Source organism: Lolium perenne, chromosome 1 (genome assembly GCF_019359855.2).
Source record: "Lolium perenne isolate Kyuss_39 chromosome 1, Kyuss_2.0, whole genome shotgun sequence".
NCBI lineage: Eukaryota > Viridiplantae > Streptophyta > Magnoliopsida > Poales > Poaceae > Lolium > Lolium perenne.
Window position 1 is genome coordinate 125,606,904 of NC_067244.2, and position 27,405 is coordinate 125,634,308.

Consider the following 27,405-nt stretch of genomic DNA (forward strand, 5'->3'; position numbering starts at 1 on the left):
CTAGGATTGTGGCTTGTGGGGGATAGCTAGGACCTTCTTAGGTTGGAGCATGGAGATGAAGCTCCTATCGGCGGTGTGCGCGGTGGGTGAGGACGGCCCCGTGGCGGTGGCAAGGAGAGCGCCGGATGACGGTTGGAGCTAGAGGCGGATGTTCGCATGGAACTACTGCATGTGGAGGTCGGGGAGTAGGAGGGAGGCGTGGAGAGGAGGCGGTGGGGAGGCAAGAGGATGACACCAGTGCTAGTGAGAAGGTGGGCGGAAGCTATGGGGAGCTGATTGGAGCCGATAGATGCGGTGGAACACCGAAACTTCTATTTTTTAGGGTGTTTTGCGAGTCCAAGCAGTGAAGCTTCTAGATACGTCTGCGTCGCTTTGACCTCCCACTGTAAATGACAACAACACAATCACCGGAAGAGATTGAGAAAAACAGCCTAGAACCGGTAACCAGTAACTCTTGTAAAAAAATGAAACAAAGAGAACGGGTAAACTGGAATCAAAGTGGTGGAAACAAAAACAAAAAAAAAAAAAAAAAAAAAAACCACGCGTCTCATCACGACTAGAGTAAGGAAAGAATAAATTGTTCATCTACGGTACCCGAAGAAAATCTCACGTGCGGTGAGCTGATTAGGCTTTTATATAGGGTATAGCTAGCAGCTAAAACTTGTGTAAACAAAACTGATGGACGAGGCTAAACTTGGTTGTATCCATGCAAAACATCTACGCACAACGCTAAACGTGGATGTGCCCACACAAAACATCTGCGCGCGCTGCCGATGGTCGTGTGATGCAGTAATTTGGTAGAGATGTTTTACATAGTACTCCAATATAATGGCCTGTGACTAGATTCCATTCATATGAAAAGAGTTTCAGACACTCCTTGCTATCTTGCAGTTGAGCAGCGCGTTGTCGCACGCCTCGGCCACCGTCTGGAAGATCCACTCGTCGCCGATGAGCCCGTGCACCTTGGACTTGTCCAGTTTCTTCATGACTTCGCTCCCCGGGTTCGCCAGCGCAATCTGCAGACGTATTTGTATCACAATTAAGGAAGTGTTGCTTAAACTAGGGAGATCTCGAGCGAATTAAACTAGTACTGATTCCACCTGCATGCTCTTCCTGTCTAGGCTCTTCTTGAGATCCTCAATCAGCTTCGTCCCGCTCGTGTCGATGCTGGCAACGGCTGCATAAAAAGATGTGATCAATCTCAACGTCGTCGCATTTGAATAGTGTATATATATGAATATATGATTGTACAGAAGAGTCTGATGTAGACTCGAGAGTCGGTGCAAGAAGAACTCACCACCCATGTCCAGGACGATGCACTGCAGGCTCTCCTCACCTGCATCCTTGATTCGGTGCTCCTCCTCGTCGATCCACCGCGAGATCCTAAACACAACGTACATATATCAACCACTTCATGTTTTCGTATTCTGTACAGTGGATTGTGGTCTGATTTCACTCACCTCTCTCGCAGGTAGCTGGCATTGGCAAAGTAGATAGGCGAGTCGACGTGCAGCACGAGCACCCCAGGCACGGTCTCTGCCATGGTGTACTGGTCCATCCTTCTGTAGATGGTCGAGTTGGGCATGTTCCCGAGCACCGTGGTCCTCGGCCGCGCCACGAAGAGCAGGATGCGGAGAACCGATATCCCAACCTGAAGTCAGATAGTTTTTGGTCACCACACACCAATGTCTCTCTTGTAACCAAGTGCGGAATGGGCGTGATTAATTGGACGTACTGCGATGGAGAGACCGATCTCGATGTCGCCCAAGACGACGCCGAGGTAGGCGCCGAGGCAGACGCAGAAGTCGAGCTTGTCCACCTTCCAGAGCCGCGCGGCTGCCGGGAAGTCGATGACGCCCAGCATGGCCGACACGATGATGGCCGAGAGCACTACCAGCGGGGTGTAGTGGAAGAGCGGCGTCAGGAAGAGGAGCGTGATGGCCACGGCCACCGCCATGACGGCGTTGGACATGGCCGTCTTGCAGCCGGCGTTGACGTTCACGGCGGAGCGCGAGAAGGGGCCGGCGGTCAGGTAGCAGGAGGTGCAGGACCCGATGATGTTCATCAGGCCGAAGGAGATCATCTCCTTGTTGCCATCTACGTGGTAGTTCTTGGCCATGGCGAAGCTCCGCCCCACGGCGATCCCTTCCTGCAGTGCATGCACACGCTAGCTAAGTACTTGTCTCCTTTTGAACTTCAATTATATGGCCGGAGGGCGGCTTACCGCGAGCCCGATGAGGCTGGTGATGATGCCAGTCTTGAGTGCGACCATCATGTGCGGCGGCGACAGGATCAGGTTCTTGGCCGACGCCGGGTTTATGCCCTTGGCGAGGTTGCCAATCTGGACGTACGTTCAACAGAAAGGAAATTACATATTTTATATATATACTGTAGTTGGCAGTTAGTCAATCACATCGATCTTTTTTACTCCAGGTAGACGAGTTAAATTACCACTTGGATGCCATGGTTTTCCCCATGGATGAGATACACCAGAACGCTTCCAACGATGACAGATACCAGCGGCGCCGCCGCCGACACCCAGAAGAACTTGGGCCGCCTCTTGCTCTGTAGATAGAAATTAAGAAAGATGGAAATTACTACTACCTAACACCTTGTGCTTAGAGCAGGTACAATAGATCGATCTTAGTCAGTCTATAGTGGTTTCCATGTAAGAACAAGTGTACAATAGATTCTATTCAATTGGCTATAGTGGATTTTATGTACGAGCAAGAACAATAGTGTAGCCACCAGCTGGTTATTGTGATTTATCATGTCATCTATAACCAAATTATTGAATAATTGGGTCTAAAAATGTACTACTTTTTCAAAATATGGCCCACCCTTTACTTTCACAAAGTATCTAGGAGCACGTGCAAGAGCTGCCTCTTGTATAAGAGCCTATTTTTCCCCTCTGTCCTCTTCTCACTTCTCCAACTAAGCAAAAAAATAATATTTTATCTCTTATAGCCAGCTGACGGACCTTATTGTACTTGCTCTACGCAAAATCTTAGGTGGAGGGAAGATAAAAGAAGAGAAGAAGAGAGCGGGCTCTATACTTGTAGTCCGGCTATAGCATACTAAACGAGAATCAAGAGGTAGCATGCAGCCGATGTAAAAGCCTTTAATAGACGTTTACTCCTCTCGACCAATAATCAGCTCCCTCGCATGCAAGAATTTAGTGCTATAGCAATCCTTATAGCTAATCTATACCCATCGTACCGTACGAGTCTACTTTTATGAAGGACTTTAGTGATATGGCAATGATATAGAGCCGGCAACAGGTTCTTCTATTAGCCATGCTCTAAGCGAAATCCTAGGTGGAGGAGAGATAAAAGAAGAGAGAGAAGAGAGCCGACTCTATACTAGGAGCCCGGCTATAGCACACTAAACGAGAATCAAGAGGTAGCATGCAACCGATGTACAAGCTTTTAGCAGACGTGACCAACCATCAACTTTCCTCACAAGGAAGCATTTAGTGCTATATCAATCCTTAGATTAGTCACAATGCATAGTATCGTACAGAAGTATCATGCGTCTGATACTACTACATGTTTATATATTCACAATGCATGATATCATGTTCTAGTATTATAGTCTCTTATATTAATTTGATTTGTGAAATCTCAAATACAAATCTATGTATAAAATGTATTTGATATTAAAAAAATTAGCATACGTGCTATGATACGGTATCTACTTATGATAATACTATCATATCTCTCATCTTTAATTGCACTATCACGTCATCTTTTGCATCATCTTTTGCATGAATGAAAATGCAATACCAATCCTTATGATACTACCTATAATTCTGCATACGTGCTATGATACGGTATCTACTTATGATACAACTATCATATCTCTCATTTTAATTGCCCTATCATGAATGAAAATGCTATACCAATCCTTATGATACTACCTATAACTTTCATTGTGGGTAGTCTTATAGCTAATCTATAGCCAACCTACTGTATGAGTCTAGTTTTATGAAGGCCTTTAGTGATATGACAATAGCTCTTAGAAGGAAAGGATAATTAATGTACTAGTAAGAAACTTACGAAGAAGCGAGTCACGAGGAGGAAGACGATAAAGGAGAACCCGAGAAGCACGCTCTGCCATCGCCACTGTCGTCACAAATATAACACACACGACATAAACATATTTGTCATAATCTGAACACACGTGCAGTATAGTACAAAATAGATGTACTGCTGTACTCCCTCCAGCCGTAATTAATTTGCGTAGCTGGCTGGCTGCTAATTAACTGTTACCAACCTCCCGAAGTTTAATAAGAGCAATTCCAATAGTATAGCCAGCTGCTGGCTATAAGCCAAGTGCCATGTCATCTGTAGCCAACTTAGAGCCAACATATACAATAGTGAGCTATAAAAATGTAGTACTTAATCAATATGTGGCTCACCTTTCACTCTCACAAAGTGCCTAGGAGCATGTGCTAGAGCTGGCTCTTGCATAAGAGCCCACTCTCCTTCTCTCTCCTCCCCTCTCTCCTCCAACTAAGCAATTATATACTATTTTAATCCTTGTAGCCAGCTGACAAGGACTTATTGTACTTGCTCTAAAGCTCTCGAAGTTTTACCAAAAAAGTTTAATTTGGTCCAGAGAGAGTAGTAGCGGTGTTTTTAACTTGCATGCATGATCGAGCAGGACGGTAAGAGAAACACTTTGCACGCGTCAAATGAAGAAGGAAACGTGTCTGACCATGTGGGTCTGCGAGAAGACGGCTCGCATGACGTCGACGACGTCGGTGGAGGTGGTGAAGTGCTGGAGGCCGAGGAGGCCCTTGAGCTGCTGCAGGCACACCACCGTGGCGGCGCCGCCCATGAAGCCGACGATGGCGGCGTGCGACAGGAAGTCCACCACGAATCCCAGCCTGAGGATGCCCAGTCCGGCCTGGAACACGCCGGCGAAGAAGGTGGCCGTGAATGCAAGGTGCATGTACAGCTCCGGGTTGTCCGCCGGCGACGCCTCCTTACCCAGCATCGCCGCGAACAGCAGGGACCCCACCGCCGTTGTGCCCACCGCCAGGTCCTTGGAGCTCCCCATCACCGCGTACACCAGCGCTGGCACGAAACTAGAGTCTGTATGTATACACAAATATACTCCATATACGTCACGCCTGGAATCGATCGATCAACAATGTCACCTGTAATGATAACTGATAAGTATACTTACATAGTCCCATGATGGGCGGGAGGTCGGCGAGCTTGGCGTAGCTGATGCCCTGGGGGACGGCGAGGCTGGCGACGGTGACGCCGGCGATGAGGTCGGAACGGAGCGCGCCGAGAGTGTAGGACGGAAGCCACTCCAGGCAGGGGAACACGTACCGGAGCGCGGCCGCGGCGCGCCGGCAGCGGCCTTCCTGGCGAGCCACGGCGCGGAACGGGTCGTCGGGGAAGAAGGTCTCCTTCAGGTTGGCGCCGAGGGTCTGGAGGAACGGCTTCGAAGCGGGCACCGGCACGCGCGCCGGCGCCGGCGCCGCCAGCTTCGGCACGTCGACGACCTGCATCCCCACCATGATTCTCGTTGGCGCTGGCTAGCGAACCTGGAGATAGTTTACAGTAAGTAGCAAAGATTAGTTGTCCACAGGCATGCATATAACCGAGTTGTCGTTGGAATTACTGTTGTGCTGTGTGTGGATGGAAATACTTTGGAGCTGTGCGCGCACATATATAGCCTGTCGATTACTGGCTAAATTAACTGGATACCATATGCGCACAAAGTCGATTAATTCCGGTCAATTAAACACATTAATTAGGTAAACCATCGATCTTGGCCATGTCGATAGAGATGCATCCATGGTACGTACGTACCTGCTGCAAGGAGGAGGAGCTGATATGAGCTCCACGAACGCCGACCGCCGGTGGGCGATCGATGCACCTACCGCTCCGCAGCCGCGGAAGGCGGTTCCCCGGCGAATCGTCGTCGTGGTCGTTGTTGATTTCACTGGGTTCCTTGCGAGATTTTGTAAGGGATCGCGCGATGCTGCTCTCGATATGTCGATGTGAAAAAGGAAAGCATGTATGTGCTGCGGATAACTATATATATATATAGACTGCGAATACTCAAGGTCGTGTTACGATATGGATGGATACCAGACGACAGATTCCGAGTATTGGCCATGTGGTCCAAATAGGGTTGATCTCCTCCGGTCCGGAGTCCGGATAATATGGATTAGATAGCTGCAGTTTCGCTTGTCCACGTACCGTACTTACCCGGGCAAATACTGCGTGCTCCCACGTCCCACATTAAGAGATATAATAGATGCCCCCCATAGGGGGACTCACAGAGATTAGCATCTCTCAGCCCTAGGATGGTGCCCGGCAAAGAATCTCGACCGTGCATTTGCAGTCACCGCGCGGTATAAAATAGAGCATCCAGCCCACAGTGAAACCCTAGCCGCCAATCCTCGCGCGACCCTCTCTCCCCAATCCCAGCGTGTCCTCCTTTCCCCAATCCCGTTCGTCCTCTGGCTCTTCTCCACAAGCCAATCGCCCAGCCCAATCCACTCCCGCACCCCGCCTCTCATCGCGCCGCCTCTCCTCCTCCTCAAGCTCGCCGCCCTTGCGCCGCCTCTCCTCTGCTGTACCCGGCCAGGAGCCTCTCCTCAAGCTGCTGCAAGCGGTAGGAGGACCACATCCATCAACCTCTGAGGATTCTTCATCCCTGAAGACGCCGGCCAGCAGCACATCGGCATGGCCCTCCGCCTCTACTTTGTCAGGTAGGTACATGCTCTCCCTCTCTGTCTCTTATTCTCTCTCTCTCTCTCTCAGCAGCCTTCCTCTGTAGGGAGGAGCACGGAGTGTGCAATCTCCTCAAGGTGAACTGCTCCTCGCCCTCCTCGAGGTTGAGGTAAAAGTGGTTCCAAACTCCCCCTCTTTGATTTAACCCCTGGAACATCTCATGTTTGTTTGTACAGATCTGTTTTATCTTTGCATAGAAGGTGTTTGATGAAAATCGTAGATAAGGTTAGTGTATATTTATGCTCCATAAAGCTGTTTGCAAACCATAATGCTAATACTCCTAACAATGATTTTAGAAGTCATCTCATAACCATAAAGCCAATATTGTTAAGAATGAAGTTACTGAGATATTCCCTTCAGCCTCCTCTTCTTTGCTATGCTCTATAAAGAGAACCACATAAGGAAAAGGCAGGGGAAAGGTGCAATGAGCTTTTGCTGCATTGTGACAAAGAGATTGGCTATTATTCTAAACTGTCTTTTTTTGATGTGTCGTCTTATTTGCAAAAAAAAGGAAGTGCAGAAACTGACATTTATACCAATTGCAAATGGTACTCGCGTAATAGCAGTGAAATCACATTTTCCTTGTCTAACTATCAACATGTCACCTTTTGCTTTTGAACTTCCAAGTCTGTATCTTCCATCTATCTCAATTCTTAGAGAAATTAGAATGTAGGAAAGTCTTAGAAACCCTTACACAAAGGGGATTTTGCTAGATATCCAAAAATCATGTGGTTAGCAGCAATTAAAGGAGATAGAGATTTATACTTTTATCCCTTTTCATTAACAATAAACGTGTTGCTCTTTTTGTTGGTTCAGCTAGGCATGAAGCACAAGAATGTTTAAGCAAAAAAAAAAAAGTGTGCCTAAGAGTAGATTATGTTGTTCCTCTTTTGATGTCTGCCCGTCAAAGATTATGTTGTTTTCATAAAACTTCCAGAGCTGACCATAGCGTCTCCAGCAAGATGGACCTGCATACATTTGATGATTTTCCTTTGCAGGTTAGTTGCCTTTGAGTAGGACTAAAGCTGATACACACAATATTTCTTTTAGTTCATGAGAATTTGTAGGACTTTTCATTATCAATCTGAACCGCTGCTAATGCTTCTTCCATTTTTAAAATTGTAAAATATTCAAGTTTTTCTCTATATATTAATAAGCTTGTGTGATAAATAAAACATGGTTTCATCTTTTCAGATAATTGGTGTTGGAGTAAAGCACGCGTTTCCAATCGATGCTCCTGTTATTGGTAAATTGTATCATGTATATTTATGTGAAGATATTACAGTGTCACTTCCAACTTTGTCCTCATGAATTGCCTAGGAGGAGGTATGATTCAAATGCTTCGTACATCTCAGTTATGTCGGTCAATTTGGCCATGTTTCTCAGCATTTCACCTTTCCCCTTATTGATTTTCCTGCCATATGGTCTTCCATGTTGCTATAAGAAGTATATTCCAGGTTACTATGCTTGGTCTCTGCTAGGTAGCCCCAGTTCATACAAGTTAATTATTGCTACTAACATTTCATCATAGATTTATTGTATATCACGTTATTTTGAGTGAATGATCCGTAGATGGACTTTCTATGTAAATGGCCAGACCCACCACGAATGGATTACGGATATTGGAGGATAATTATAATCGTCATCGACGTAGCAGTAGGTCAAAAATGGTCAGGTTAGATAGCTAAATATTGGAGGATCATTATAATCACTCAGTTGAAAGATATTTTCCGTTTCCCCTTTTCTGTTAGTTACTTCTTTGTAGAGATAATGGTTGTTTGTTTTGTATTTATGAATAACCACAAGGTAAAGTTGTGGAGGCCTGAATCTCTAATCTCTGGGGAGGCCCCAAAAGTTACATACATATTCAGGCATCTACATTTGGTGGGTGAGATTCAGTGTGGTGTTATCTTTAATGATAGGCTCTGCATCCCTACTAAATCAAATTGGTTGATGAACGAATTTACATTGAATTGAAATATGGCCAATCACTTGCGTGCACCCATAAATTCAGACACTCAAAGCACCACACCAGTGATCCAGTGTAGCACTTGCCATGCAAACTTAATATGAGTGTAGTTTGGTGTGTCGTGACACAGATGCCACCTGGGACTTCCATAGCTTTGGGTATGTGTAGCATAAAATGTTTGGTAGTGGGTTGAGGGTTCATCTATATCTTTTTCATTATCATGGCTTTCTTATTAGGTAGACTACGTTGCGAAGTCACCGGCCGTCTGCGCCTACTGTAGCACCTACTCACGTTGGTCCAATCTGGTGAGCCTTTTCTTCCAGAGTTAGTGCTTGGCGTACTGCAAATAGACAATCTGCTGAAACAGAGTAACACTAGGAAGAGCAATCGATGCACTTGAGAGGTTAAAAAAAGGGCTTTGCTTTATTGCTTATCTCGGTGTTCTATAATCTGGATCCTTGGTCAGGTTAGATAGCTAAATAAGTTCTGGCTGCATATTCATGTGTACACAAAATGTAAGAGAACCAGTCCCATAAAAATAGAGGAATTCATTTCAATTGATCTGAATAATAACTTGATGGTTTGGTTGGTTGAGGTTGGTTCCGTACACATTTTCCTCATCCCCTTTCTTGAACCGAGGCTGTGATGTTCTTGAGCCCGAGCGGTGCCGCTTTTTCAATCTATTTCTTCTATTTCTGATGGGTGCTCACGCATGTATTTTCTTTATATAGGTTCATGCTTGTGTCTGATTATTGGTAGTGGAACCGCGGTGTTGGTGCTTTTCTAGACAGGTTTGCTCCCTTCCTCTCAATCATCGATGCTTTGGTTTGGATGTGTGTTTATTCACTAATCTCCTTTTTTTTTGCTTTGTAGTTCAGTGTACTGGTTTTCTCTTCCGTTTTGCCGTCCTCTTGGATGCGGGTAATAAATCAATCCTCTTTCTTTTATTTCATCTATTAGGCATCACATACAGTTTCTTAGAATGTTAGCCTATGTGCAGGGAAGCCTTAGATATCTTTGTATTTCAGGATTAACTTTAGGTATCCATCTCCAGGATTTCAGTGTGCACATATTTCTGTATGCTATGCACCTTGAGCCGCGTAAACTGTTAGTGAAAAGAGTTCGAGTTTGCAGTTTTGTGTATTAAATTGCTTCTGCTAGATCCCCACGATGTGTCTCCCATGGGGTTTATACCGCTCCCTTGATGTTGCAAACGTAAAATAAACTAAATGAAGATGGTAAGTGACCAGGTATGATTATATGGCTTTAACTCTGTGAGCGGTGCTTTATTTATAATGAGTAAATAATATTATTTGCTATATAGCATTTCTGCCTACTATCTAAAACTGAGCCCTCTTTTGTAGCGAATAATTTTTATGGTGTCCATCCGCTGGCATGCTACGCCTCGCAGTGTAGCCTTATCGCTGATTTAGACCCAGCTGTCGCATCGCCATTTTTGATGTCGTCACCGCACAGGGTTCATTTCTCTCTCACTCGCGGTTTTCGGCGGTGCCTCGCAAGATAAAAGACTGTTGTATAAAAATCTTCAGGTCCTAAATTAGTTTTGCGGTTTATTTTTGTCTCTTATAAGTACTAGACACATGCTATTTTAAGTTCTCTTGGTGTATATTGAGGTATTTATCATGCTTTTATATGGTTAACGACACATAGTCTTTTCATCAACTAGGGTGGTTCAGTTTGTTACCCGTTTTTTCGTGAGAGGACGTTGTCGATTACTCGATTTCTTACTGCTATATTCAGGAAGAGTATATAGGTCAGTAAGTTCCGCTGCAAATTAAGGTAGTAACTTCATGTTAATATTACCGTGTTTTTGGTTAAACTGCTTTTTTGAGAATTCCTCTATGATAAATTATATTAATTTAGCAAACAAAATGAAAATATACACATGCCATGATGGTTCTATTGTCTGCCTCACCACTTGCCCTCCTGTATATTGATTTTCTCATGCACATTCTTTTGCTCTGTATTTTTCTTTTGTTGCCAATTTTTTTTGTATTATTTTGTTTGTGAAAGACCAGCCTCGTGTCTTTAGGTTCAACCTTTATCTGAGACTCATGGACATGTTCTTGAAGTTGCTTTGATCAGGGATAGGAAAATGGTGAACAACAAGGTGAGCCAAAAGTATTTTGACTTATGATACCAACATACCACTTCTGTTCTGTTTACCTCTCCGGGTTAGTAAAAGACAAGAAAGGGCTCAACATACTGTTGGTGGGTCGCTGTAACCTAACTAGACTCCACCCTGCCGCTAGATAAGGCAACATATTTGGACAAAAAATTGTTCAGGTCATAGCAATTATATGCATGTTCAATGCATCAGTATATACTATGTTTGTTCTGTGGTGTCAAGTGTTGTCACTGATTTTTTTTGTCTCGCTGCCATCTAGATCCGTCTTTCAACAAAAATTTATAATGGATTTTGTACATATTTTGCTGCAACTCATGCAAGTTCCTTTTGCATCGAAATAACTCAAAACCTCAGAATATTTTTTTATCTCGCTGCGAATAGTGATTCTCAGATTTAATAGGCACTTCTATTCAGTCAATTATTTTTGTAGATTTAGCCTTTGTATACAAATATCAGGTTGCGACTACAGTGTTGCTAAAATAGTTTTTAGAATTTTTTATTAGTGTTGTGAATTTTGTACAGGTTTGTCAGAGAAAATGGACGAGGTCAGACTAATCGGACGCTTGCTGCTAGGGAAGGCAGGGCATGGTGCCGGAAGCGTTTGGTGTTGCAGCCATGTGTGTTGTGTTCATCGATGTCAAGGCATCATCACATCCAGATAACTACCTTGAGCCACAGTAAGCTCATTCCATTTGTCTCTAATCTGTGTACTTGGTTTCTTCTATTACTAGCATGATATCTACCATCTTATTGCTATAAAATCAAGTTATTCATGTAATTGTTTCCATGTATCTTGGAATAATTATAGTTTAAGAAATGATCTTATTCAACATGAGCATTCAGAACTTATTGAAGATTGTGTGCTTCCCCTTTGATGTATTATGATACAAGGTTCATGGTATTAATTATAACTGACAAGTGAGCTTATTCAATGTGAACATAAATGGATGGGAGGGTGTTAAAACTGCATATATATGTTGTTCCTATTTCCTCTGGTTCTTATCATGTAAGCAGTGCTTTACACCCCAAAAAAAAAAGAAACATATTTATTCTTTGAATTTTAATTGACTGCAACCCCTTTGCTCTAGGCTTGCAGTGCATATGTAATGTGCAGTTCTTATGGTTATAACTAGCTTTAATCGCCAAAAAATGGAGAATTGTTGTTGCCTATACTTCTGATAAACCATCCTTATTTTGCTGGTTCTAGGCCATACTACTTTGTTTGCTACAATCTGTTCAATCTATGCCCAGTTAGCTCTGGTTTGGTAGCATAATTGCCATTCACTGTTTCATGGTACATAAGAAATATTGTTGCGATAATGGTTTTCATTTTCTCGGTGTGTAGTCTGTAGTGGTACACAGCAGTACGCTGACTTTAAGATTTGTTATTATATTTATTTAGGATGGAAGAATTAACTCCTTTCGAGACCCCTTTATACATAACAGGAATATATGTATGGGCCTGAGATATGTGTTATCGAATGAGTGTCAAAGTCCAAAGATCATAGTTTCATTTACCTGCCATAAAACTATTTCTTAGAAAATATGTTCCTAATTGTCAAGTAGCAAGGTCTGTATCTCGGTTTGTATCTCCAGTATGCATTAAAGCATGGCCCCGCACCTTTGTTTGTGACCTTTTGTTTTGTAGCCAAGTGGTTAAAATTTAGAAATATATATTGTGGGCTTTGTAGTTTCCATATTACAATCTAATAATTATGTGAAGATTTTACATTAATACAGATTGTATCATTGTTCTTTGTGATATGTAGTGCCATGGTTTCTGATTCAGATGATAAGAGCATGGATTGAATGACTGGCATCCTTCATCAATATGTGCAACAAGATGATAAATACTCAGTTATATTTTGGGTTGCCTCCTTCCTCTGTTACGTAGATTGGTTGGTTTGAGTCTATTCTTCTTACATTTGTTTTTTTTTTTGCAAACTACCTAAGGTTTTAGTTGCTGTAACTAAAAGGGAGTTGATAGTTGCGTTTGATGTTTTCTTCGATTATAATTAAGTGCATAGCTTAAGATGGAATGTTGACTGTTTCATTGAGTTGCTTTATAAGGTGTTTCAGTCTTTTGTTCTAAATAGTATATGGCTGGTAAACCGTTCAAGTGCAAAAAGGGTTTTCTGAGCTAAGCTTATTGATTAGTTTCTAACCGTTTTTGCATATTTGCTACATTTTTTGGAAAGTTTAATTTCATGGTTAATATTTTGACCCACCAATGATCTGCGTCAGCGGCCAATAAAAGACCACAATTAATGTACCTAGGAACTCCATCAGCTATGTGCCTATGTACCTAGGAAGTAGGAAGTAGGAACTCATATGCCCTCCATCAAACATATTCTCACGATTGTGTTAGATGACCTAATTTCAGAATGTTGTTACATGTACTGTTACATCCTCATTAACATTCAGGACATCGTCACTAATCTTAATCATATACAATGGATTTTATCATCTTTTCGCAAAATTTCCAGTGACACGAGTACCACGGGGTCGTGCGCCAAGGCGCACATCTAAATCTAGTATCCCTAGTCGATCCCTCCGGCCCGATTTAGTTGACACGGCCCATGTACAATGGTAACATTATGAGAAACCCCTCACTGATTTAATTCTTCTTAAACGTGGTCCTCAAGTTAAAATCTAAAATCCCAAGGGTTCCTGTCCTGCGACGGAGGTCCGCCCCTGTCCCGCGTAGGAGCCATAACCGAGACAATTTCTCTAAGAAGTCGTTTGGAAGCCAGGTTTTCATTTCATTTACATTGTAATTCCAGAAATGGACACTTGTTTGGTTGTCACAAGAATTGTAAATGACAGTAGAATTCAATATTGAATTTGTTTGGTTGGCACAGGTTTCAGTTCGGAATTGTGATTACACATGGCATCATTTTGCTGGATTTCCTAAATGAAATGATGGCCCAATTCTGTGGCAACCAAACAGCCCACCTATGGAATTTTAAAATGAATTCCAGGATTCCAGGCTCAAATGATGGATACCAAACGACCTCTAAGTCAATGGTCACCAGGTGGGTTTGGAGAACCATAGTGATCCCTATGCATTCCACGAAGATATAATCGTCGTTTGAACCATTATGTTGAGTCATATTTCTTTTATTTATTCGATACTGGCACTACATGATCGTTGGTATCATTATACCCGGTTCGGTCTTGTTATTAACAAGGCTATTCAACTCGTTATGTATGATTTCATCTCATGATCTAGTCATATACTGCACAACTTTATGGATGTAATCTCACCGAGTGGGCCATTTACATATCTCCATCACGCGGACGAACAAATCCCGCTCTTGATACATACACGTCAACACATCCCATTAGAATACCAACTACACATTTATGATCACCCTGTCACGGTGTGATGGTTGATGCAATCAAAACAACATCTAGTGATAGTGATTAGATATAATCTCACAGTCTGAGGAATATGTCACTATGCTTTTATAAACATCATAACATTGAACTTGATGTGACTTGATCGTGATACAATACTTATGTTTTGGGTGTGTCCATCATATTATTTATCCAAAACAATATGATCTCATTACGTGTGTGTCCATGATCGGGAAACCTCGACCAACGATTGACTACAATGACCAGTTATGCACATGTGTGCTTACCAACGCCAATATTGTTTGTTTATAATACCACACATGTATTAATGTTTCTGCTTAATACAGTTATAGCATGACATGAAACTATTATGAATATTTGAGATATAATAATAAAAACTCATTATTATTTGCCTCTAGAGCACTATCTCCAACAACTAATTGAGTCAGTTGAATAATCATTTGATGGTTATGATGTGGACACACTGGTTAGAGTGTTTATAACTCTTCGGTCTGTCATAATCAAGGTTATGAAAGATGAAGGAGACAATACATACCATATACAACACATGTTGAAAGAGCATGGAGCCCTCATGTATGGTTTTGGTAATTGATGCCAATCCCTACGGAGTAACATTTGCATTGAGTTTCTCTTACGCTCTGTTTGGATGCACATAATTGAATCTAGAATTAAATTAGATTGATAATTCCAAATCAAGGATGGAAAGGAAATGGTTTCCAATTCAAGTGTTGTTGTTTGGGTGTGCTTGGAATTTGGTGTTGAAATTAAAGACTGGTAACCAATTCAATTTCCTGTTTGGATGTAAAAAACAATGGAATTAGAGGTGAAAGCAAAGCCTTTTGGGTGTACTTTGGACAAAGGTACTCGGGGAAATTCAGAACAAAACACACAGAGGGTAATCTATTGTGGAAAAAGTGGTTCCCATGAAACCGAGCAATCTAGAAATTTCTTCACATTTCTGGCTTTCTCCAAATTTTCAGAACTACGGCGAAACAATTCGAACACAGATCAGGGGTATTATCACACCAGCTCATGAACATATAAGGAGGTTGCCGTGCATATTGCATTCACAGATGAACGAGGATCCTCCCGTCCACCGCCGCCTCCATTCATCCTATTGCTACCACTGTTCACCATCACGTTGTTACCATTCACCCTTCTGTCGCTGTCTGGTCGTGCCCGCGATTTAGGGTTAGGACCAAGCGGGGAGGCGGGAGGCCATGGGGAATAAGGGCAGGAATGTAGGGCCTCGAGGAGAGCAGCCATGGGAGGGATAGGCTAGGGAAGGGAGACACAGAGGGATACGAACCTACGCGCACCATCACCAAGCTCATTGTCGTCGGGATGGAGAGCCTCGCTCGTGTGGAAAGGACGACCTCGCTCTGTTTCGCTCAAGCGAACAGGTAAGCGATAGCGTATTTCCACGGGATTCTGAGGGTGTGACCTCTTAGTAGTGAGCAGTCTGTTTGCACGCGACGCAGCGGGGGCTCAGAATTGGAACGCATTTCGAGGTAGGAATTTAGAGCGTAGCCCAAACAGCCAAAATTGGTTCGAAAGTCCATATTTCCTGATTTTGTCACCAATTCCTTACATCAAAACACAACATTATAAGGTTTCGTCCCCAGGCAATGCTTGAAACATATGTTGGTTGAAGGTTGCAAGATGAAACAAATGAAGAAGATCAAGTGACAAGTATGTCTTGAAGAAGAAGATGGAGTGAGATGTCATGTGCCTGGGACATAAGGTGGTGGCGCTGATGCACCTAAAGAGGCACCCATTGAAAGAAAACCTTATGAAGACCCGTCCCCTTTCCCAAGGACATCGGAAATGCATATTAGAACTCAACTCCTTCAGAACGAAAAGAAGAAGAAGTGGAAGAGGTAAAAGTACCAGAAGAAAAAATTAGTAATAAGAAATTCACTTATGAAGCCGCGTAGGAAGAAAGAGAAGTAACTAAGGAGGGAATTTTGGCTATGTATGCACATTGCAATGTAGTTGAGCTTGAATCCGAGGCCTCACAATTCGTAGAAGGTATGCGTTCTACCTTGCACTTTTGGTGGATCTTCTTATTATGGTCTATGTGATATCAGAACAACCGTTAACGTTATTCCTTACAGATTTTATTTCAGTATTCAAGATGAACTTGAACATGCACAATTAGAAGATACATATATGACAATAATGCTTGTTGATAAGACTCTTCGAGTCCCGATGGGAATAATAAGAAATGTGCCTATTGTAATAGGACCTAGCTTATACATATCTCATTGATTTTGTTTTCATTGATATGCCAGTTGATTCTGATTGTTGATGACTTTGAGACTCCAAGTGCAGAGTGTTGTGTTAGCGGGGTATTTTTTCCCCACAAGGATGACTCGAGGGTTATATGGAACTCCCGACGATGAGAGTAAAGTGTTATCTCTCCCTCTCTCTCTTCTTCTAGCAATCCTGTAAAATAAAATAAAGCCGTGTGTCCCCAACTCTACCGTGTGGTTGCGAAGCACAAGGTTTCGTGTAATTAAAAGTAAAATAAAGTAGTAACTAGAGTAAAGTATACTAAGTAAAAGCCGTAAAGATTTGTTTGTTTTGGGGTTATGTGTACAAATAAGATAGATAAGTATTTTTGTATTTTCGGATTAAAATAGTGCTGCAAATAAAAAGTAAAATAAATGCAATGGAAAGTTGTTTCTTATGATTAAAATTGGACCGGGGTTCATGGGTTCACTTGAATATTCTCTGTTTTAAGTTGTATTGGATAATAATGATTCATCAATGAGATATAAAAATATAACTTCAACATGTGTAAGATATGTATTCATATGGGCATCATGTCCTAACATAGAGATGATGCAACACACATCTCTTATACTCCACAAGATAGAAAAACCTTCATGCAATCTTGTATTAAGAATTAACAGAGTATAGCCATACGTACTTTGACATGATGTTTGAATATCAAATATGCTACCTTGAGAAAACAAGATCATCACTTTTGTCATGTGACGAACTTAGCACATGCATTCACTTTATTCCTAGTGAGATAGCAAAAGACAAGGCAAAGCCATATTAGATCATGAATTTGGTGTCACTATCTAATCACTAAAACCTTGCTATTCCATCTAACCATTGTTCAAAAACTAGGCCGATTCAACGATTACTAGGCCGATTAATCGCTACTAGGGGTCTGGCCGTGTCGATTACCATTAATCACTTGGGTTAATCCTTTAGCCCGATTAATCAGTCTGAAAGTCCAATTACTAGGTATGTTCCCGATTAACTATTACACTTGGCAAAAAAAGTTACAAAATTTTCAATGCATATCGCTAATACAAGCGCTACCCCTCCCCAATAAAGTAGATTTTGTGAATCTCCCGCTTCATTGCAGGCTCCACTAGCTTGATTTTCACTGTTGCCAAATAGTTCTTGCCCTCCTAGACCAGTTACTCGCAGTTTCCCAGACCTCAGATACAGGAGCTCGACCACCTTGAGGAGCTCGTCCAGGAGCTCGAGGATGCCTTCAATAGGTTAGATGGTTGAGGTGTAAGAGGGATCGTACCCTAGGTAGGTGGTGGGAGAATACAACCTTCAGATGGTGAAAGAAGAATAAGTGAAAGGAAGGAAGGCGGCTTCGGCTAGTGGATCCTGATTCGCTCGTGACCTTGAAAATTAGGTCACACAGGAGAAGCGTACATGTTTTTCTAGGATTTTAGGCTCCAGAGATGTAGGGACAGACATATAGAGGCTCATATACTATTATTTTTTCTTATACAAACTATTTTAAGTGTTAATTTGTGTAGTTTGTACCGATTAATAGCCGAACGATTAAATCAGTTAATCGTCCGAATTCCGATTAATCGCTACTCCCAAGCCAACCGAGCAGTTAACGATTACCGATTTCCTTAACATTGCATCTAACACACACATCACCCCACACACGTTCTTGCATACAAGTTGGATCAGAACCAATACTTAAGAATGGGGTACATAATATGCATCTATGAATACATGTTTCACAAGTAGAGTCAAATCTCATAGCATCATTTCATAGAATAAAGATCCACCACATAGGTATTACATATATGACCATAATCATGTTGGGCAGCTCATATGACAGTAAGAATAATGAAAAGCGTGAGAGAAATAGATAAAACTATTGTCATAAACCCTTAGCCCAGGAGTGGACTACTCCCCCTTGATCATGGTGATGATGATGAAGACGTTGGAGAAGGTGGAGATCCCTCCAGCGGCGGCTCCGGTGGAGTTTTCCCCTCCAATCTTCTCTGTTGCAGCCTATGTTTTCGTGTTTCTGTGGCGCTCTCCTCCAGAGAACCCTCGGTGGTCATATATATAGTGGTTTGTAGGTCAAAATACGTCGGTTCGCGAAAGAATTAAGCGATTTGGACGATCGACGACCGAAGAGGGGGTGGCATGCCCTAGCAAGGTCAGTGCGCCACCTGGCCTCTTTTGGCCCTCGGGGCTCTTCAGGTTTGCTCCAAGAGCCCATCTTGCTTCTTCTGGTTAAAAAATGAAGTCCCCGAAATCCTAGCTAAATTTGACTCTGTATAGGTCTCTGCAAATGAAAAATACACAAAACCTGGTTTTCATGTTCTGCGGAGTTATAACCCAAAGGGATCATTGGTAAATCCCCATAGACCAATGCAAAACATGGTATTATCATCATATCTGTTGCAAATATGTTGGAATTCATGTTGATAAAGGGCAAATTTGATGTATGCATTTGACATGCATCAATTGTCTAATTATTTTTCGAAGAACATTTCTAAACACTGTAGGGGCTAACATTGACTGTATAAAAGAAAATTTATCCCTCAAATTTGGGGAGGAAGTAATGAGCTTCCATTTCTCAAAATTTGTTCATAAACCAATAATTGAAGATTTTTAAGAAGAATAACTTGAGTAGGAAGGTGATCTCGCCAATCTTTCTATCATCCTATATGATACCCCTAAAGATTATATGGAAGTAAGTTTACTTGGAAATTAGAATCCTATGAGAAATTTAGATAAAGAGGCCATTGATAAATATTTAGATTCCTCTCATGTAATTGATTACTCCACTAATAAAAATTGTGAGACACCTGAAAGGAAAGGAAATGAAGATTTACCACCTCCAGAACTGAAACATCTTCCACAAGATTTAAAATATAGGTTCTTAGATGAAACGAATAAATATCCTATTATTATAAGTGCTAACCATGCTAAAAAGGGAAGAAAAAAAATTAATTATGGTGCTTAAAATGCACCATAAGGCCATTGAGTATTCCTTGAATGACTTGAAAGGGATTAGTCCCTCAATAGCCACTCACAGAATATTCATGGAGGATGAAGCCCAGCCCGTGACAGATTTTCAATGGAAACTCAAACCTGAGATGAAGGAAGTGGTAAGAAAGGAAATCATCTGCCTTCTTGATGCAAGTATCATTTATAATGTAAAAGAAAGTGATTGGGTAAATCTTGTTCATTGTGTCCCTAATAAAGGAGGATTTATGGCGGTACCAAATAAACACAATGAAATGTTTCCTAATAGAACTGTCGTAGGATATAGAATGTGCACTGATTTCAGAAAACTAAATAAAGAGACTAGAAAGGATAATTACCCATTACCCTTTATAGACCGAACTTTGGAAAGACTTGCTAGATATTATTATTTATGTTATCTAGATGGACACTCTTGTTTCTCTTTTTTTTTGAAGTAAAACAGTGGGCAAAAGCCCCCTGCAATTTTTATTAATATAAAATTATAGCATCCAAAAAATACAAAAGAGAGTGAGAAACTCTCTTAAAAAGAAAGAAAAACCTAGAGCTAACACTAATTTAAAGAGTGAATCCATTCCTTGAAGGAATTTACATGCTTCTTTTTCATTCTATGCACCAGCAGTCTTAGTTCTTGAAGTAATATTGCTTTCCACGAATTAAATTCTGCATTCTGATCCTTGAAAATCTTGTTGTTTCTGACTATCCAGATACCCCATGCTGCTAGAATTAAAACTTCCAATGCAAAAGGTAGTTTCATTTTAATTCTCATATCCTCAAATGCTTCCATAATAGATAAGTTTCTATTTCTCTGTGGGCTAATGAAATCCCAACATTTCTTTGCAAAAGAACAAGCCCAGAAAAGGTGGACCAGAGTTTCTTCCTCATTGCAATTTTCCACAATACACTGATAAGATGGCAAAATGAAATTTTTCCTTCTCAGCAAGTTTCTTGTGTTCAATCTATCATGTAATAATAACCAGAAGAAGAATTTGTGCTTGGCTTGTTTCTCTCAAATAGTTGTTTATCCGGAAGATCAGTTGAAAACAATTTTCACTTGTCCTTTCGGATTATATGCATATCATAGAATGCCTTTTGGTTTATGCAATGCACCAGCTACCTTTCCGAGATGCATGACCACAATATTTGTTGATTATAGTGAGCATATAATGGAAGTATCATGGATGACCTGTTTACGGAACTTTATTTAACCATTGTTTGCAAAATTTGCATAAGGTTTTGCAGAGATGCGAAGATACTAATCTAGTCTTGAACTAGGAAAAATTTCACGTCATGCTTCAATAAGGGATAGTACTTGGTCACAAGATTTCAGGAATAAGCATAGAGGTTGACAAATCAAAAGTGGAAGTTACAGAGAAAATACCACCTCCACGAGATATTAAAGGTATAAGAAGTTGCCTTGGTAATGCTGGATTTTATAGGAGGTTTATTAGGAATTTTTACAAAATAGCAAGACCTCTAACCAATTTGTTACAAAAGGATGTTTGTTTTAACTTTGATGAAAATTGTCTTATTTCTTTCAACATTCTTAAACATGCTCTGCTTAAAGCTCCAGAGATAAAACCACCTGATTGGAGAAAACCCTTTGAGTTACTTTGTGAGGCAAACCATGAGTCTGACGGAGTTTCTTTGTGCTAGCGTGATGGTGATGAATTGAATATCATTCATCATGTTAGTCGAAATCTCAATAATGCGCAAATAAACTACCCTTTGATTGAAAAAGAATTATTTGTTGTTGTGTTTTCCCATGAGAAGTTTAGATATTATATTACTGACTCGAAAGTTAGAGTCTATACGGGTAAAAAAGGCTTAAAATAAATCCTTGAGAGGACGGACATTAAGCCTGGAATGATTCGTTGGATTTTCCTTTTGCAAGAATTTGATTTACAGATCATACAAAGAAGTGAAGAACAACATGAGGATCGAGAGTCTTTAGATGAAGAAATGTCGCAGCATAAGGTAGCCACGGTTTGTGTACCTCCAGGTACTCTCCGCTCTTATGAAGGTGTTTCCCCTATTCTTTATGATGGTGCTAGCAGACATTTGTTACCCACCGTATACGAAGGGAAAGGGAGAACGACATGAGAGTCCCAAAGGTAAGAATCTTAACCAAAACACATTATAAGTAAGTCTCGGGTATTTTTACTCTTCTCAGTTTGTAGTCTCCAATTTTTCATATTTTTGAATGCATTTTTGATCTCTTTACATGTGCTGGAGTTGACAGTCGATTATTCGACTCCGGTAGGGGCGGGAGGTATGACCGCACGCGCCCGTACGGGTGGCCGCTATTTTCTCTGGAAACTTTCTGCGCTTTCTTTCCAACCTCGTTCTTGAGTGGTACGACTGCACGTGCCCATACGGGTGGTCGCTATATCCATTGCAAACTTTTTCGTTTATTCTCGTAAGTTATTAAAAAACACCGACTTTTTATAGTTGGTAAATCCAGTACGATCAGGTGGTACAGTGCAAACCCGCCTGTACCAAGTTCTTGGAAGGTTTTGAACCAACTTTGCTTGTTCAATTTTTTTGAAAATTATCGGGTACGGGCGGGCGGTATGGGTTGCGCGCGTACCATTGTTCGCCGTGTATCCAAGTATTCTTTTTTTTAACTCTTTTTCTTTCTTTATTAGTTGGGATTCTTTTCCGTGGGACCAAAATTCTAATTCCATGATATTTCTCTTCACCTAATCCCTAATAAAGCTTCCCAAAGACTCTTATTCTTCAACCCTTTCAGACCTTCATCACTGATACGCGTACAACACGCGTCCGTTGGGAACCCCAAGAGGAAGGTGTGATGCGTACAGCGACAAGTTTTCCCTCAGTAAGAAACCAAGGTTTATCGAACCAGTAGGAGCCAAGAAGCACGTTGAAGGTTGATGGCGGCGAGATGTAGTGCGGCGCAACACCAGGGATTCCGGCGCCAACGTGGAACCTGCACAACACAACCAAAGTACTTTGCCCCAACGTAACAGTGAGGTTGTCAATCTCAACGGCTTGCTGTAACATAGGATTAGATGTATAGTGTGGATGCTAATTGTTTGCAGAAAACAGTAGAACAAGTATTGCAGCAGATTGTATTCGATTAAAAGAATGGACCGGGGTCCACAATTCACTAGTGGTGTCTCTCCCATAAGAATAAGCATGTTGGGTGAACAAATTACAGTTGGGTAATTGACAAATAGAGAGGGCATGACAATGCACATACATGATATGATGAGTATAGTGAGATTTAATTGGGCATTACGACAAAGTACATAGACCGCTATCCAGCATGCATCTATGCCTAAAAAGTCCACCTTCAGGTTATCATCCGAACCCCTTCCAGTATTAAGTTGCAAACAACAGACAATTGCAATAAGTATGGTGCGTAATGTAATCAACAACTACATCCTCGGACATAGCATCGATGTTTTATCCCTAGTGGCAACAGCACATCCACAACCTTAGAGGTTTCTGTCACTCCCCCAGATTTAATGGAGGCATGAACCCACTATCGAGCATAAATACTCCCTCTTGGAGTTAAGAGTAAAAACTTGGCCAGAGCCTCTACTAATAACGGAGAGCATGCAAGATCATAAACAACACATAGGTAATAGATTGATAATCAACATAACATAGTATTCTCTATCCATCGGATCCCAACAAACACAACATATAGCATTACAGATAGATGATCTTGATCATGTTAGGCAGCTCACAAGATCCGATAATGAAGCACAATTAGGATAAGATGACCATCTAACTACTGCTATGGACCCATAGTCCAGGGGTGAACTACTCACTCATCACTCCGGAGGCGACCATGGCGGTGAAGAGTCCTCCGGGAGATGATTCCCCTCTCCGGCAGGGTGCCGGAGGCGATCTCCCGAATCCCCCGAGATGGGATTGGCGGCGGCGGCGTCTCTGGAAGGTTTTCCATATCGTGGCTCTCGGTACTGGGGGTTTCGCGACGAAGGCTTTAAGTAGGCGGAGAAGATAGGTCAGGGGGCCACACGAGGGCCCCACACGCTAGGTCGGCGCGGCCAAGGCTTGGGCCGCGCCGCCCTGCTGTGTGGCCACCTCGTGGCCCCACTTCGTGACTCCTTCGGTCTTCTGGAAGCTTCGTGTGAAAATAGGCCCCTGGGCTTTGATTTCGTCCAATTCCGAGAATATTTCCTTACTAGGATTTCTGAAACCAAAAACAGTAGAAAACAGCAACTGGCTCTTCGGCATCTCGTTAATAGGTTAGTGCCGGAAAATGCATAAATATGACATAAAGTATGCATAAAACATGTAGATATCATCAATAATGTGGCATGGAACATAAGAAATTATCGATACGTCGGAGACGTATCAGCATCCCCAAGCTTAGTTTCTGCTCGTCCCGAGCAGGTAAACGATAACAAAGATAATTTCTGGAGTGACATGCCATCATAACCTTGATCATACTATTGTAAGCATATGTAATGAATGCAGCGATCAAAACAATGGTAAATGACATGAGTAAAAAAATGAATCATGAAGCAAAGACTTTTCATGAATAGTACTTTCAAGACAAGCATCAATAAGTCTTGCATAAGAGTTAACTCATAAAGCAATAATTCAAAGTAAAGGTATTGAAGCAACACAAAGGAAGATTAAGTTTCAGCGGTTGCTTTCAACTTGTAACATGTATATCTCATGGATATTGTCAATGTAAAGTAATATAACAAGTGCAATATGCAAGTATGTAGGAATCAATGCACAGTTCACACAAGTGTTTGCTTCTTGAGGTGGAGAGAAATAGGTGAACTGACTCAACAATAAAAGTAAAAGAAAGGCCCTTCGCAGAGGGAAGCATTGATTGCTATATTTGTGCTAGAGCTTTGGTTTTGAAAACATAAAGAGAGCATAAAAGTAAAGTTTTGAGAGGTGTTTGTTGTTGTCAATGAATGGTAGTGGGCATTCTAACCCCCTTGCCAGGCAAACCTTCAAAGAGCGGCTCCCATGAATTATTTTTATTTTTGGGTGGCACTCCTTCCAACCTTTCTTTCACAAACCATGGCTAACCGAATCCTCGGGTGCCTGCCAACAATCTCATACCATGAAGGAGTGCCTTTTTATTTTAGTTTTATTATGATGACACTCCTCCCCACCTTTGCTTTCTCAAGCCATGGCTAACCGAATCCTTCGGGTGCCGTCCAACAATCACATACCATGGAGGAGTGTCTATTTAGTTTGATTAATTTGGGACTGGGAATCCCATTGCTAGCTCTTTTTGCAAAATTATTGGATAAGCGGATGAAGCCACTAGTCCATTGGTGAAAGTTGCCCAACAAGATTGAAAGATAAACACCACATACTTCCTCATGAGCTATATATTGCAAAGACAAAGAATGGAAATTTAAAGGTAGCACTCAAGCAATTTACTTTGGAATGGCGGAGAAATACTATGTAGTAGGTAGGTATGGTGGACACAAATGGCATAGTGGTTGGCTCAAGGATTTTGGATGCATGAGAAGTATTCCCTCTCGATACAAGGTTTAGGCTAGCAAGGCTATTTGAAACAAACACAAGGATGAACCGGTGCAGCAAAACTCACATAAAAGACATATTGTAAACATTATAAGACTCTACACCGTCTTCCTTGTTGTTCAAACTCTTTACTAGAAATTATCTAGACCTTAGAGAGACCAATTATGCAAACCAAATTTTAGCAAGCTCTATGTATTTCTTCATTAATAGGTGCAAAATATATGATGCAAGAGCTTAAACATGAGCACAACAATTGCCAAGTATCACATTATCCAAGACATTTTAGAATTACTACATGTAGCATTTCCCGTTTCCAACCATATAACAATTTAATGAAGAAGATTCAACCTTCGCCATGAATACTATGATTAAAGCCTAAGGACATATTTGTCCATATGCAACAGCGGAGCGTGTCTCTCTCCCACACAATGAATGCTATGATCCATTTTATTCAAACAAAACAAAAAACAAAAACAAACAGACGCTCCAAGCAAAGTGCATAAGATGTGACGGAATAAAAATATAGTTTCACTAGAGGAACCTGATAATGTTGTCGATGAAGAAGGGGATGACTTGGGCATCCCCAAGCTTAGACGCTTGAGTCTTCTTGAAATATGCAGGGGTGAACCACCGGGGCATCCCCAAGCTTAGAGCTTTCACTCTCCTTGATCATATTGTATCATCCTCCTCTCTTGATCCTTGAAAACTTCCTCCACACCAAACTCAAAACAACTCATTAGAGGGTTAGTGCACAATCAAAATTTACATGTTCAGAGGTGACATAATCATTCTTAACACTTCTGGGCATTGCACAAAGCTACTGAAAGTTAATGGAATAGAAAAATCCATCAAGCATAGCAAAACAGGCAATGCGAAATAAAAGGCAGAATCTATCAAAACAGAACAGTTCGTAAAGACGAATTTTATTGAGGCACCAGACTTGCTCAAATGAAAATGCTCAAATTGAATGAAAGTTGCATACATATCTGAGGAATACTCATGTAAATTGGCATAATTTTCTGAGTTACCTACAGAGAAATAGGCCCAGATTCGTGACAGCAAAGAAATCTGTTTCTGCGCAGTAATCCAAATCTAGTATGAACCTTACTATCAACGATTTTACTTGGCACAACAATGCAACAAAACTAAGATAAGGAGATGTTGCTACAGTAGTAACAACTTCCAAGACTCAAATATAAAATAAAGGTACTGTAGTAAAATCATGGGTTGTCTCCCATAAGCGCTTTTCTTTAACGCCTTTCAGCTAGGCGCAGAAAGTGTATATCAAGTGTTATCAAGAGTTGATGTATCAACATTACCTTGGGCTTTACCCTTACCTTTCTTGTTCTTTTTCTTACTCTTTGATTTAGGGAATACATGTCTACCCCCCGGTGTAGAGGTGAATTTTAGGGTGCCTTCTCCCACATCTATGACTGCTCCCAATAGTTTCAGCAGGGATCTTCCGAGTGTGATTTGTCCTGTTCCTACACATTCAATAACAAGATAATCAATGGATATTGTTCTTCCAAGATTGGTTGTATGCACACCCGCAGCTATTTCCTTAGGAATTATAACAGAGTCATCAATAAGAGTTATTCCTTCTCCCCCTTCAACGAATCCCCAAAGTGCCAAAGATTCATGAATACTCTTAGGCATAAGGCAAAATTCAGACATAATATCACAATTGGCATGAAGAGTTTGATCACCGATAACAACTTTAATAGTAGGATCCCATAATGAAGGTTCAGAGTTCACTAAAACTTGATCAAGACGGTTACGAACATATCTATAATTTTCGTTCAAGCGAGATGCACTTGTCTCAAGAGTGTTTAATCTATTATAAATGCTAATAAGGGCTGAATCAAAGTTATTAGCTGAATCATGTGATGCAACCAACTTCTTTATGGCATTAAAGGCTTGATCCCCATTGCAATGAAGGAAATATCCTCCCACTACAGCATCCAAGGCATATCTATAGCGAATCATAAGACCAAAATAAAAGTTACTAAGGAGCAAACTTAGAGTCATTTGAGGTTCAGCTTTACGATAAGAAGTAAAAATTCTGGACCAAGCATCTTTAAAACTCTCCTCATCCCCTTGTTTAAAAGTGAAGACTAATTCCTCAGGTGAAGAAGTAACAGGTGCAGAACTAGACATGGTAACAAAAGTAAAATGCAAGTAACTAATTTTTTTGTGTTTTTGATATAACGAACAAGATAGTAAATAAAGTAAAGCTAGCAACTAATTTTTTTGTATTTTGATATAATGCAGCAAACAAAATAGTAAATAAAATAAAGCAAGACAAAAACAAAGTAAAGAGATTGGATGTGGAGACTCCCCTTGCAGCGTGTCTTGATCTC

General features: G+C 41.4%; 1 protein-coding gene across 1 annotated transcript; it reads right to left on the bottom strand.

The window, feature by feature from the left end:
* Positions 1 to 611: 611 nt before the first annotated feature.
* Positions 612 to 6,162, bottom strand: LOC127301233 (sulfate transporter 3.1). Its single transcript, XM_051331452.2, has 11 exons — positions 5,832 to 6,162; positions 5,194 to 5,563; positions 4,720 to 5,099; positions 4,059 to 4,124; positions 2,452 to 2,565; positions 2,225 to 2,341; positions 1,736 to 2,149; positions 1,461 to 1,651; positions 1,298 to 1,383; positions 1,101 to 1,177; positions 612 to 1,016 (listed from the first exon to the last, which is right to left on the bottom strand). The coding sequence occupies exons 2-11, from the start codon at positions 5,534 to 5,536 to the stop codon at positions 867 to 869; spliced, it is 1,938 nt and encodes a 645-aa protein (XP_051187412.1). The 5' UTR covers positions 5,537 to 5,563; positions 5,832 to 6,162; the 3' UTR covers positions 612 to 866.
* Between the last annotated feature and the right edge of the window lie 21,243 nt (positions 6,163 to 27,405).

Bases quoted from the DNA above. Each gene is read 5' to 3' on its own strand.
- LOC127301233 (XM_051331452.2), bottom strand. From the start codon at position 5,536: ATGGTGGGGATGCAGGTCGTCGACGTGCCGAAGCTGGCGGCGCCGGCG. The intron at 2,566-4,058 runs GTAAGTTTCTTA...TTCTATCTACAG, and splicing joins TCCTCGTGACTCGCTTCTTC to AGCAAGAGGCGGCCCAAGTT. The intron at 2,342-2,451 runs GTAATTTAACTC...ACGTACGTCCAG, and splicing joins AAAACCATGGCATCCAAGTG to ATTGGCAACCTCGCCAAGGG.